Genomic DNA, 15055 nt, shown 5'->3' on the forward strand with positions numbered 1-15055 from the left:
GCGCAATTGTCAGTTAGAGTCGCACAGTGCAAAGTGGCCTGGACGTAAAGCAGGAAAATCCTCCGGTGGTAAAGTGGTTAAAACGATAGGAGGGTTTACTTCCACTTTAACTGTAGCAGAGAAAAATCAGCACTCCTGCCATGCCAGACGGGGTTGAACTGTGTGGCAGAACTGCGAGAATCTAAGGACTCAATGCACAGAAATAGAAATCTTTTTCCATAAAAAACAGCTCCCATACAGTATATCTTTTTTTTAACTGTGTATTCAGCTGTTTGCCTGTATTTCAGCTGTATTGTTAGAGGAATAATAAATATACTGCTTTCAAAATTTATGATTAGAAACAATTTTTAGAAATTCTCCCATGCAGTATAAAAAGTAATAGGTTACAAAATATATTCCGTCTGAATTAAAACAATAAAAATGTAAAAGCTAAATGATAAGTCATTGTAATAACACATGATAGAAGAAAATATCTAATAAACATCAGTTTATTTGACAGGCAAAATCAAATAAAATCAGGTAAGCTAGATGATGTAAACGGTGTTTATAACAGGTGAATAATAAAGGTAATCCTAAGAAGCCATCATGCAGCCTTTAAAATCCGCATTTCAAAAAATGCTATAGCTGACTATTTCCACTCCCTTTCTGTGAAAGCGAATTAAAATCTATCTTGGAATTGATAGCACACTAAGAAGAATCCAGTAGTTTGTTTTATTAAAAAGAGGATAAACAATAGGATAATTAATAAACACAATAAAGTAAATAAACAACCTATGGTTGAAATATTGCTAACCAACTGCACTTATACATGATGCATAGGTTTCGTTTGAAATCTCAGTGTAAATTAATCGTCTTGCGTGCGGTCACATGACCACTGTCATGCTTCTGCTGCTCTGTGTAAATGAGTGGCTGCTGCAAAGGAACTCTCTCCTCTGCCGACAACAGCTAGAGCTGTAGAAGCCGGAGAGTGACGTCACGGCTCCATGTAATTTAGCCCTGTTGTCGGCTCACACTTTTACACAAAGAAGATGGAGCTTTAGAGTCACATGATCTCTCAGAAGAAGATTAAAAAAAGGCATAAGCAGTTTTCCTGACAGACTCCATGGCAGCTTACGTGTGGGTTAGTCCCGCCTCCTCCTACCTCATAGGACCCTACTCCCATAAATTTTTACTCCGTGCCAGAGGCCATGTTCCTTTTTTGTCCTCCTCCTGAAAGGATTATAGTCAAATCTTACCTCATGAAGATTCCCGATTCAGGCCTGGCGGTCTGCACGTTGGATCGAGTGGTGTCCCCTTCATGTCCAGCACGCCCTAGCTATTAGCGGGGTAGGACAAGGGCGTGGAGTCAGTTGCCGGAAGAGCTTACAAACCTGGCCAATGGCAGGCAAAGCGACATTTGGCCAATCGTCCCAGCTATTAGCGGGAGGCCCATTAATACGCCCCATCATGTGTGCAGCCGTGGTGTCCGTATGGTCCAGGGCCTGGTCGTGGAAGTGGTGATGTATCCTGCTTTACATTCTATGGCAGCAGTTTGTTTTTGTATATTCTCCTGTTGTTTGTTACTTATCTCTCCCTGGGTTCTAGTTTGGCTGTGGGATGCATGGCGTTCCATTCCAGGTCCTTCCCCTCCACTCCACTGCTTCCTGGTGTCTTCCAGGCTCGATCTGAATCGAGGCTTGGTTCACACAGGTGGGGGGGCGGTGCCTTCCAGGCTCGATCTGAATCGAGGCTTGGTTTGCACAGGTGGGGGGATGGGGGCGGTGACATCATTCCAGTAGCAAATTCATATAGCTGTTAGTTTCAGCTATCTGTGGGTTTGTTCAGCAGTTTCCAGCGGCTTCCCCATGCTCTGCAGAAATCTTTAAAGGTGAGAGATGGCTGTGATTATGCTGAATAGGCTTCCTGCCTGCTTTCTGCATGTCACTCATTCATAATCTCTTGCAGTTTCCTAAAGTGATATGGATGTCTCACCGCCCCCTGGTGGACAGCCCTTACATTACAGGTAAGATTGGTTTTATTCCTCTCCCTGTAATGTTTGGGGGGGTTTTTTTCTGCTGTTCTGTTGAGTCTTTATTTTCTTTCCTAAAGCCCTTCTAGGTCTGAAAGACGTCACTCAGCCCGTGAAGATAAAGATCCTCCCAGGTCGCAAACGCGGCATTCATCATCAATCATCATCGGTCGTCCTCTAGGCGACATGGTGAAGAGTCTGGAGCTACTTCAGGACACCACCACTCTGACAAAAGATCCTGATGGAAAGTCGCTCTGTGAGCCCTGTTTTGCACATGCTGCAAACAAAAGGGAAGACAGCAACCAGCAGATGGAGTCGCTGGTCAGGCGAATAGTTATGGAGTCCTTAAAAACCTCGGATCCTGCTCGTGCTGGAACTTCCTCCCCCAGGATGGCGAGTACTCCGGCTGGTGAAAATATTGATATCCCTGGGCCTTCCCAGCACAGCCACTCCTCATCTGACTACTCTGAGGGTGAGCTTGAAGCAGACGACCCTGGTGCGGGTTTTGACTTTGCCATGGTTCCCTCCTTGGTCAAAGCTGTGAAGGAAGCCCTGAAGTGGGATGAGCCGGTAGAGTCACCCTCTAAACAGAAGAGGTATTTTAAGCACATCTAGAAGGAACGCCCTTTCTTTCCCCTGTTAGGGGAGGTCGGCGAAATCCTTACAGACGAATGGGGCTGCACAGAGAGAAAAAACTCTCTACTCTCCAAAGTGAACAAAATGTACCCGTTTAAAACGGAAGAGGTTAAACACCTGGAATCTGCACCTCTGGTGGATGCAGCACTGATGCGTCTGGTGCGTCATGTCACCCTTCCGCTTGAAGACACAGTGACCTTTAAGGATGGCCTTGAGAGACGCATTGATTCAGACCTCAAGCGCATCTATGTGTCAGCAGGAATGGCATGCAAGCCAGCATTGGCTCTCGCAGCCCTGTCTAAAGCAATGGAGGTGTGGACAGACACTGTGGACACAACACTCAGAAGCGTGTCGGAAGAAGTCGCAAGAAATTCGCCAATACATGAGCTGAGGCTGGCGGCTGCTTTTTGGGGGAGGCCTCCCTAGACATGGTCCGCCTTGCGGCACGGGTAATGCTTTCATCGGTTACTGCAAAACGGGCTCTTTGGTTACGTCCTTGGTTGGCCGATCCTGCGTCAAAACAGGCCTGGTGCCGATTTCCATTTGAGGGGTCCTTCCTATTCAGCAAAAAGTTAGAAAGCGCCGTTTCCCATGCCACAGGTGGTAAGTCGCGGTTCCTTCCCCAGGATAGGCGCTTGCTGGACCAGAAGAGGTCTCAGCCCAGGCAAGGGGCTGATCGATCAAGGGATGCTCGCCTATATAAGCCTGGCCGTCAATTCCGAAAGAACTGGAGAAGACCGCAACCTTCAGGACAGAAAGCACCCAGAGGAGGGTCTTCTGGTGGTCGGGAGGCCACGAAGTCTTTTTGACGTTGTGCCTGCCCAGGCGGAGCAAGTCGGGGCTCGGCTACTATGCTTCCAACACGTCTGGGCAACCTCGATAAACGACTTCTGGGTCGTCAAGACAGTATCAACAGGCCATTCCTGGAAATTCTGCAGTCCGCCCAGACTGAGGTTCATTCCAACCTCATTGCCACAGTCAGAAGAGAAAAGACAAGGCCTTCTGTCTTACGTAGATCTGTTGGTGGCTCAAGGCGCAGTGGTTCCAGTTCCAACCAACGAGAAGTTCCAGGGTCTATACTCCCCTCTCTTCTTGGTTCAGAAAAAGAGCGGTGCTTGGAGACTGGTCATAGACCTCACGCACCTGAACTCTTTTATCAAGAAGGAGAAATTCAAGATGGAGACGCTATTCACCATCCGTCAAGCAATACAACCGGCAGACTGGCTTGTGTCAATCGACCTCAAGGACGCCTATTTCCATGTGCCAGTGGCAGCAGATTACCAGAAGTTCCTACGATTCGCAGTAGATCAGAATCATCTACAGTTTGTCTGTCTCCCGTTTGGGCTTACTACATCGCCGCGGGTATTCTTAAAGGTCTTACTAGCAGTGGTGGCTTTGATCAGGACCAAAGGCGTCCATCTACACCATTATCTGGACGACCTGCTCCTGCTGTCACAAGACCGAGAACAACTTCTGGTACACAGGTCTCAGGTAATAGCCACTCTTCGCGAGTTCGGCTGGTTACTGAACATGGAGAAGAGCCATCTGGAGCCTACCCAGTCGTTAATATTTCTGGGAGCTCAGTTCGACACAAGTCGAGGCACAATTTCTTTGCCCCTCGAGAAGATCCCGGTAGTCAGGGACAGGGTACGCCTAGCTATGACGGCCACTCACCTTCGAGCATCTCAGTGTCTAAGATTGGTTGGGACCATGGTAGCCACGACTCCAATGGTGAAGTGGGCACAGTGGAATATGCGGCCTTTCCAAGTGGGGTTTCTCCATCAGTGGCGTCCAGGAGATCAAAATCACCTCATTTGCATAACATCATCAATGCGGGAGAGCCTTCCATGGTGGCTGCAGAGCAAAAATCTCCTCAATTGCCATTCCATCATGCCCATCTCTTGGATCACAGTTACCACGGATGCCAGCAACACCGGATGGGGTGCCCTCTGTCAGACAGAGATAGCCCAGGGCAGCTGGGATTTCCAAGCTCACAGGGTAATGTCAAACACTCTAGAATTGCGAGCCGCGTTCTGCGCTCTGAAAGCATTCCGTCACCTAATAGAAGGGACTTCTGTGATCCTGAGGATGGACAATACGACCGCGGTCTCCTATGTGAAGCGACAAGGAGGCACTCCCTGTTGAAGGAGGTAGATCCAATTTTATATTGGGCCCAGAAACACCTGGTCAACCTCACTGCAGTGTTTCTTCCAGGGGTACAGAATGTTCAAGCGGACTTCCTCTCAAGAGTCCGCTTGGACAACAACGAATGGAGCCTTCACAACGATGTCTTCCAGTGGCTCACTTCTCTGGAATTTCACCCAGAAGTGGATCTATTTGCATCTCCATGCAATCACAAGCTTCCGAAGTATTATGTGAGGTTCCGTTGTCCCCAAGCCTTTGGGACGGATGCTCTGACAGACCATTGGAGATTCCACAGGGCATATGCCTTTCCCCCAGTTCCTGTCATTCTCCGGTTCCTGGCGAGACTCAGGATGGAAGATGTGGAAGTGCTAACAATAGCCCCATACTGGCCGAACAGGCCATGGTTTCCACTGCTGATGCTCCTCAGTTTTCGGGATCCAGTTCCTCTACCCATCAGGCCGGACCTTCTGTCCCAGGGAGCAACTCTGCACCCATGCGCGGCTCATCTGCACCTGAAGGCATGGTTTTTGAGAGGGAAAGGCTGGAGGCGTTAGGTTGCCCGAGTGGGGCAATTTCTACTCTCTTAAGTGCCAGAAGAGCGGGCACTAACAAGGTCTACGGAAGGATCTGGTCCAAGTTCATGGATTTTGTTACCAAGAAAGGGGGGTCATGCAATGACCTGAATATCCAGCATATTCTTGGTTTCCTGCAGTCGGGACTGGACCTACCATTATCCGTTAGCTCACTACGTGTGCAAGTTTCTGCTATTTCGGCCTTCACAGGAACTTCTTGGGCGTCTCATCCCCTTGTTCGTCAATTCTTTCGGGGAGCTTCCAGACTCAGGCCACAGAGGAAGCCAAGGTTCCTTAAATGGGATCTTCCACTCGTCTTAAACTTCCTTTCTGACGTCATAAGAAGTCACATAGAGCAACTCTCCATTAAAGATCTGTCTCTGATATTGGCCTTCTTGGTTGCCGTCACCTCGGCTAAAAGAGTCTCCGAGATTAGTTCTCTGGGTTGCAAAGAACCATTCCTGACCTTCTTCCCAGATCGTGTGGTTCTTATCCCCATGTTGGGATCACACCCCAAGGTGGTCTCTGTTTTTCACGAGAACCAGGAGATTGTCCTTCCAACATTCAAATCGTCAGATGATCCGAATACACATCCATTAGATGTGGGTGCAATTCTGAGACTGTACCTGGATGCAACAGCTTCCTTCAGGCGTTCAGATTATCTATTTGTTCTCCTCCATGGAAAGAACAAGGGCTTGCGGGCCTCTTCAAGATCCATAGCGGCATGGATTGTTCAGACCATCCAATGGGCATATAAGGCTAAGGGCTTGGCTCCTCCATCCAGAAGCGGTGATCGCGCATTCGACAAGAGGGGTGTCCACATCCTGGGCGGCTTTTTGTCATGTGGCCCCTGAAGTAATATGCAAGGCGGCATCATGGTCTTCCATTAACACTTTCATGACTCATTATTGTATTGAGCCAGCATTATTGTCTTCTGTTAACTTTGGTTTGCAAGTACTGTCTGTTGATGGTGCAAATTAAATTTCTTTTGGCCAGCAGTTTCCCACCCTTGTGTGTTTGGCTAGTTATTTCCCACACGTAAGCTGCCATGGAGTCTGTCAGGAAAACGGAAAATTGTTATCAAATACTTACCGTAAGTTTTTCCTTTCCTGATGGACTCCATGGCACCTGGAGTCCCCTCCCATCTGCTGGAGTAGGCTATTTATGGAACACGGCCTCTGGCACGGAGTAAAAATTTATGGGAGTAGGGTCCTATGAGGTAGGAGGAGGCGGGACTAACCCACACGTAAGCTGCCATGGAGTCCATCAGGAAAGGAAAATTACGGTAAGTATTTGATAACAATTTTCCGTTTTTCTAGCATCCCCTTCTTCTTTATTTCCTAAACCTGAGTCAAAAACTAAATTCTGTGTAATGGTACATACAACATACAAGTACCTAAAATGCATTATTTATATATCTAAAAGACCAATTAAAAAAAACAAAAGTGTTAGCATTACTTTATATGCATGCCAGACATTATATTCTGTTAGCTGTTTGAAATAGGTTTTAGTAAGGTAAACCAGCCACAGCCTGGGCAGTTGAAAATGAGAAGGTGAAGATAAAGGGGATGCAGCTCTGCACATAAAAATAATTAGCTTCCAGGTTTTATTGTAAAAGCCTAATTGAACAAGCTAAAGTTAGAAGCTGGTTGGCTATTATGCACAGCTGTACCAGATTCTGAGTGCTCCAGTTTTAGTAAATCAACCCCAAAAAGTCAAAGGCAGTGGTTACCTTATGACCCCTTTCACACGGGCTTTCGGATCCGGTTCGCTTGTTAGTTTTCTCAGGCGGACCCGGTCGGATGCTCCATGCACCCCTATGGAGCGGCAGATGTCAGCGGAAACATGTCCACTTACACCCGCTGCTATCTGATCCGATCCTGTCCGTGAAATCAAAACAGATGGAAACCCTATTTTCCATCCGTCTGGAGGATCGGATTGGATAGGATGAGAATGGACAGGCGGTTCGTTATCATCCGATCTACCATAAAGGAGAGCAGGGATATGACAGGTCAGTCTCAGCACAGTGAGCGGAGACGGGCCTGTCAGCCGCCTGCTCAGCAGGGATCGGTGGATCGATCCCCGCTGAGCAAAACAGAGCCATGCCGGGCAGAAGGCCCGTGTGAAAGGACCCTTAGTGAAAAACATGTACCAAAATGAGAAGTATAAAAATCTGAAAATCTTGACTTTTCTCTAAAAATGTGAACCCAGCACCACTTCTCTAACCAACAAGCCTTATTTGCTCCTTTATGTGAAGCATGGCACCAATGACCAATAGGGAGGCTCCACTGATGGAAAGACAGTGACAGTCAAAATTGACTTTTACAGAAAAACTTGAGATTTGCAGAGAACTCTACTCTGGATTTTTAAAATGACAAGCGTCTTTTACAAGCAGTAACCTCTAAATGAGCTATATTTCCTATCCTCATTTTGAATTGCCTTGGCTTGTAACAGGTTTACTTTAACATGCTTACACATAGTGAAAAGTGTGTTTTAGGTGCAGCAATCTCCTCCTATATATATAATCTATACATAGAATAAAGAACTTACGTTTTTACATAGGGGTCAGAATACCCATTTGCATCCATAGCTGCTAGATGTGCACATCTAATGATGCCTACTAAGAGCCCTGATTTTTGTGAGCTGTATTTTAAGGATATAAGAATTCTCCCACGTTCCTCCAAAGATTTATCTTCTGTTTTATCTATCTGTGAATGGAAGCACAAATGTTAATGATGATATAAAGAAGTTCACTCACAGCTGTCACAACAAAAAACACAATATCCATGAAGAACCTGAATTGTAAGTATAAAAATTATTAGAAGAACCTGACATCCATTTAGCAGTCTGTGTATTTGTGCAATTTGAATCTATTACTTATTTTTCCCTTTGATGTTCGCACAAAAAAATAATTATTGACATTGAATAAGCTAAAGGATTAACAGAGATCGATTTAGCAGTTTCAGGCAATTGATTAAAAAAAAAAAAAATAGGAATAATATAACATCAATCAAAAATAAAAACAATATAAATGTTCCGTAGGTAACAAAAGGACAAGGTTCCTGTTGCACAAAATTCACAGTACTATTTTGGATGTACAGTCTTATACAAAAGTTTGACTACGCCTATTCATATCACATGGTTTAATCATTTGCTCAAAAATTAGACATGGTGAGGTTACTAGGAACCAGGCAGGAAATTCAAAAACAGTACACAAAACATGACATGATACATTGTAATCTATTAGGATTACATTACTGTATCAAACCATTTCACCTCAGTTTTGTCCCTACTGCTTTGTCCAGTGCTCTGCCTGCACTTTTACTGTTTTATGTATTTTATATTTTATAATATATTTTTATTAATAAGTAACTCATTTATTAATTAATTTAAAAATGTAATTTATTAATTAAATGTATATATTTTTTAATTTATTAATAATTTTTATTCACGTTTACTGTTTTTTTTCCCTAAGAATTACAGGCCTTTAATATAAAGCAACATATTCCCATGCAAAACAATGTACCTCTTTGACATATCAAAAATACTGACATAATCAGACCCCCAGGGAGGTTAAAAAAAAAAATGCACTCGGCTCTGTTTTTATAATAAAATAATGTGATTGCCAAGTCAGTGCTGACATTGAGATCAATGGCTTTGTTAACAAAACAAAACCAACTCTAGTACTGTCCCAATCCCTAGTGTTAACAATAACCCTGATCCTTTGTTTATAAACAAAGTCATTTGATTGCTAGGTCAGCACTCAAATGGCAATAACATGACCTTGTTTAAAAATAAAGTATTCAGTATAGCATTAGCCTGGGTTCACACTGGGGCAACTTGTCAGGCGACTTAGCCGCCTGACAAGTCCTGCTTAATTCAGTGCAATGGAACCGTTCTAATAGGAGCAACTCAAGTCGCTCCGACTTAGAAAAAAGGTTCCTATATATATATATGGAGAGGGGTTGGGACTTTAAATGAGGTTACAACTGTACGTTGTACCTCCATCCCTAATATTCAAGAACAAATGAGAAAGGGTTGGGACTTTGAGTGAGGCATAAAACTGAGTCTGATTGTAAAGCAAAAGCATGATGTAAATGTTCATAGATTTTATTGAGTACAACAAATGACATTGTTAAAATTGTATAGATACAAGATAACATGCATGGATGATATCAGTCTGACCAAGACTTAAAAGAATGTACAGTGTCACAAAAATAGGAAATTGACTGAGACAGACATATGTATATGATGTAGGGAGAATTGTCCATGAGGATTGCGTCCTGTAATGCTCTACGCGTTTCGTGTTTCTACACTCATCAGGAGCAGAAGCAATCATTGTTCTATTGAGAGAAAAAATGTCAAAAAATGTATGAAAAGAATATATATCTGGTAGTATCATCGCCAAGGCGTGACAATGTCTGTCAACAAAAGGTAGTCTACTTACAAATTAGTACAAAACTCCGCCACAAGGGGCTGATGAGGAAGGACGCTCCGAAACCGTCTCTCCCGGGAGCTGAGGGAGCAATATCCCGTGCCTGTGGGGTGACCAAACCAAAGATGTGCAATAGGTGCCATCTCCATGGGCTAGAGAACCGCAGCCTCGACTAATCATCCAATATAGTACCTAGGAATGCATGTAGTAAGATAAGTAGATTCATATGTAAAAGTATGAGTATCAAAAGATATGAATCCTAGGTATCATGTATGGTGAGGCAGGGAATGAGTACAATACGCCCAAAAGGAGAGGGGAATGAAGAAAAAGGAAAGAAAGAAAGGAAATACATGCGCTGCATAAGGTGCATGGAGATGTAATAAAGGAAAAATGGGGGTGAAAGGTGGTGCAGTGAGCATGGTGAGGAGGAGAGTGTGACCAAAGAATACCACGGGTGTGGCAAGAGGTGAGTGCAAGGTGAAGAACTAGGGAAGTGCTAGGATGTAGAGGTAACCTGACCCCAGGTACCCCATTAGAGTGTGCAGGTAACGGAAATAACCATACTAAAGTAGCCAAGTGAATAAAGTGATATATAGTAGCTTAGTATAAAGAATTACCTTGTACCGAAGGATAATGGTGTTCGAAAAGGTCAGAAAAGAGTGTGCACCTGAAGAAAGCCAAGTGGAAATCCCCAAATGAGGAGGCATATAAATACCCCCTCAAACCAGCACGAGCAGAGCTCCCAGCGTCACGTGGCAGTTCGCAAGAGGGAGTGTGCGCCAATCCCGTCACATCCTGACAGGTGTATGGCGCCAAATCTCCCCCATGAGCGAAAGCAGATGGAAAAACAGTGCGCCGACGACACTCCACCACCACGGCGGCGGCACGTCAAGCACGCAAGAGGCGTAGCGCCGATCCGCTGCGGCCGCGACCCGCCCACACCTCTCCCTCCGTCTGAGAGGGGGAGGAGGAGGAAGTGAGCAGGGAGCGGACGGAGCGCATCGCAGCTCCCGGAATGAGGCAGAGTAAAAGCCATCCATCCCTCCAAGTCAGAAGGGCCAGATCTAAATGAGATGATCAATGTAAATAGCATAGGTCTGTCAAAGAGTACAAACATTAGAATGCATATAACATAATGATAATAAATATTAATGATAAATGCCGACCCAAGTGTAAAAAAGGGGACGGCCCCCTGGATGTCAGTGACATCAAATAATAAGCAGGGTACAATCAGAGTAGGAAAAATGCCTCCATCCCGGGAACATATATATATATATGGAGAGGGGTTGGGACTTTAAATGAGGTTACAACTGTACGTTGTACCTCCATCCCTAATATTCAAGAACAAATGAGAAAGGGTTGGGACTTTGAGTGAGGCATAAAACTGAGTCTGATTGTAAAGCAAAAGCATGATGTAAATGTTCATAGATTTTATTGAGTACAACAAATGACATTGTTAAAATTGTATAGATACAAGATAACATGCATGGATGATATCAGTCTGACCAAGACTTAAAAGAATGTACAGTGTCACAAAAATAGGAAATTGACTGAGACAGACATATGTATATGATGTAGGGAGAATTGTCCATGAGGATTGCGTCCTGTAATGCTCTACGCGTTTCGTGTTTCTACACTCATCAGGAGCAGAAGCAATCATTGTTCTATTGAGAGAAAAAATGTCAAAAAATGTATGAAAAGAATATATATCTGGTAGTATCATCGCCAAGGCGTGACAATGTCTGTCAACAAAAGGTAGTCTACTTACAAATTAGTACAAAACTCCGCCACAAGGGGCTGATGAGGAAGGACGCTCCGAAACCGTCTCTCCCGGGAGCTGAGGGAGCAATATCCCGTGCCTGTGGGGTGACCAAACCAAAGATGTGCAATAGGTGCCATCTCCATGGGCTAGAGAACCGCAGCCTCGACTAATCATCCAATATAGTACCTAGGAATGCATGTAGTAAGATAAGTAGATTCATATGTAAAAGTATGAGTATCAAAAGATATGAATCCTAGGTATCATGTATGGTGAGGCAGGGAATGAGTACAATACGCCCAAAAGGAGAGGGGAATGAAGAAAAAGGAAAGAAAGAAAGGAAATACATGCGCTGCATAAGGTGCATGGAGATGTAATAAAGGAAAAATGGGGGTGAAAGGTGGTGCAGTGAGCATGGTGAGGAGGAGAGTGTGACCAAAGAATACCACGGGTGTGGCAAGAGGTGAGTGCAAGGTGAAGAACTAGGGAAGTGCTAGGATGTAGAGGTAACCTGACCCCAGGTACCCCATTAGAGTGTGCAGGTAACGGAAATAACCATACTAAAGTAGCCAAGTGAATAAAGTGATATATAGTAGCTTAGTATAAAGAATTACCTTGTACCGAAGGATAATGGTGTTCGAAAAGGTCAGAAAAGAGTGTGCACCTGAAGAAAGCCAAGTGGAAATCCCCAAATGAGGAGGCATATAAATACCCCCTCAAACCAGCACGAGCAGAGCTCCCAGCGTCACGTGGCAGTTCGCAAGAGGGAGTGTGCGCCAATCCCGTCACATCCTGACAGGTGTATGGCGCCAAATCTCCCCCATGAGCGAAAGCAGATGGAAAAACAGTGCGCCGACGACACTCCACCACCACGGCGGCGGCACGTCAAGCACGCAAGAGGCGTGGCGCCGATCCGCTGCGGCCGCGACCCGCCCACACCTCTCCCTCCGTCTGAGAGGGGGAGGAGGAGGAAGTGAGCAGGGAGCGGACGGAGCGCATCGCAGCTCCCGGAATGAGGCAGAGTAAAAGCCATCCATCCCTCCAAGTCAGAAGGGCCAGATCTAAATGAGATGATCAATGTAAATAGCATAGGTCTGTCAAAGAGTACAAACATTAGAATGCATATAACATAATGATAATAAATATTAATGATAAATGCCGACCCAAGTGTAAAAAAGGGGACGGCCCCCTGGATGTCAGTGACATCAAATAATAAGCAGGGTACAATCAGAGTAGGAAAAATGCCTCCATCCCGGGAACATATATATATATATGGAGAGGGGTTGGGACTTTAAATGAGGTTACAACTGTACGTTGTACCTCCATCCCTAATATTCAAGAACAAATGAGAAAGGGTTGGGACTTTGAGTGAGGCATAAAACTGAGTCTGATTGTAAAGCAAAAGCATGATGTAAATGTTCATAGATTTTATTGAGTACAACAAATGACATTGTTAAAATTGTATAGATACAAGATAACATGCATGGATGATATCAGTCTGACCAAGACTTTAGTCGAGGCTGCGGTTCTCTAGCCCATGGAGATGGCACCTATTGCACATCTTTGGTTTGGTCACCCCACAGGCACGGGATATTGCTCCCTCAGCTCCCGGGAGAGACGGTTTCGGAGCGTCCTTCCTCATCAGCCCCTTGTGGCGGAGTTTTGTACTAATTTGTAAGTAGACTACCTTTTGTTGACAGACATTGTCACGCCTTGGCGATGATACTACCAGATATATATTCTTTTCATACATTTTTTGACATTTTTTCTCTCAATAGAACAATGATTGCTTCTGCTCCTGATGAGTGTAGAAACACGAAACGCGTAGAGCATTACAGGACGCAATCCTCATGGACAATTCTCCCTACATCATATACATATGTCTGTCTCAGTCAATTTCCTATTTTTGTGACACTGTACATTCTTTTAAGTCTTGGTCAGACTGATATCATCCATGCATGTTATCTTGTATCTATACAATTTTAACAATGTCATTTGTTGTACTCAATAAAATCTATGAACATTTACATCATGCTTTTGCTTTACAATCAGACTCAGTTTTATGCCTCACTCAAAGTCCCAACCCTTTCTCATTTGTTCTTGAATATTAGGGATGGAGGTACAACGTACAGTTGTAACCTCATTTAAAGTCCCAACCCCTCTCCATATATATATATATGTTCCCGGGATGGAGGCATTTTTCCTACTCTGATTGTACCCTGCTTATTATTTGATGTCACTGACATCCAGGGGGCCGTCCCCCTTTTTTACACTTGGGTCGGCATTTATCATTAATATTTATTATCATTATGTTATATGCATTCTAATGTTTGTACTCTTTGACAGACCTATGCTATTTACATTGATCATCTCATTTAGATCTGGCCCTTCTGACTTGGAGGGATGGATGGCTTTTACTCTGCCTCATTCCGGGAGCTGCGATGCGCTCCGTCCGCTCCCTGCTCACTTCCTCCTCCTCCCCCTCTCAGACGGAGGGAGAGGTGTGGGCGGGTCGCGGCCGCAGCGGATCGGCGCCACGCCTCTTGCGTGCTTGACGTGCCGCCGCCGTGGTGGTGGAGTGTCGTCGGCGCACTGTTTTTCCATCTGCTTTCGCTCATGGGGGAGATTTGGCGCCATACACCTGTCAGGATGTGACGGGATTGGCGCACACTCCCTCTTGCGAACTGCCACGTGACGCTGGGAGCTCTGCTCGTGCTGGTTTGAGGGGGTATTTATATGCCTCCTCATTTGGGGATTTCCACTTGGCTTTCTTCAGGTGCACACTCTTTTCTGACCTTTTCGAACACCATTATCCTTCGGTACAAGGTAATTCTTTATACTAAGCTACTATATATCACTTTATTCACTTGGCTACTTTAGTATGGTTATTTCCGTTACCTGCACACTCTAATGGGGTACCTGGGGTCAGGTTACCTCTACATCCTAGCACTTCCCTAGTTCTTCACCTTGCACTCACCTCTTGCCACACCCGTGGTATTCTTTGGTCACACTCTCCTCCTCACCATGCTCACTGCACCACCTTTCACCCCCATTTTTCCTTTATTACATCTCCATGCACCTTATGCAGCGCATGTATTTCCTTTCTTTCTTTCCTTTTTCTTCATTCCCCTCTCCTTTTGGGCGTATTGTACTCATTCCCTGCCTCACCATACATGATACCTAGGATTCATATCTTTTGATACTCATACTTTTACATATGAATCTACTTATCTTACTACATGCATTCCTAGGTACTATATTGGATGATTAGTCGAGGCTGCGGTTCTCTAGCCCATGGAGATGGCACCTATTGCACATCTTTGGTTTGGTCACCCCACAGGCACGGGATATTGCTCCCTCAGCTCCCGGGAGAGACGGTTTCGGAGCGTCCTTCCTCATCAGCCCCTTGTGGCGGAGTTTTGTACTAATTTGTAAGTAGACTACCTTTTGTTGACAGACATTGTCACGCCTTGGCGATGATACTACCAGATATATATTCT

The 15055-nt window shown here is 44.9% G+C and overlaps 1 protein-coding gene across 1 annotated transcript in view; it reads right to left on the reverse strand.

Annotated features, from left to right (window-relative positions):
• The window catches only part of DOC2B (double C2 domain beta), an 824733-nt gene that overhangs the window by 160041 nt on the left and 649637 nt on the right, over window positions 1-15055 (reverse strand). The window contains exon 7 of the mRNA XM_082245573.1: window positions 7912-8069. Coding sequence (XP_082101699.1) covers window positions 7912-8069 — 158 coding nt within the window. The remainder of the gene's footprint in view (window positions 1-7911; window positions 8070-15055) is intronic.

The sequence above is a fragment of the Pelophylax lessonae genome (genome assembly GCF_965119305.1).
Source record: "Pelophylax lessonae genome assembly, chromosome: 2".
In the NCBI taxonomy this organism is placed as follows: Eukaryota; Metazoa; Chordata; class Amphibia; order Anura; family Ranidae; genus Pelophylax; species Pelophylax lessonae.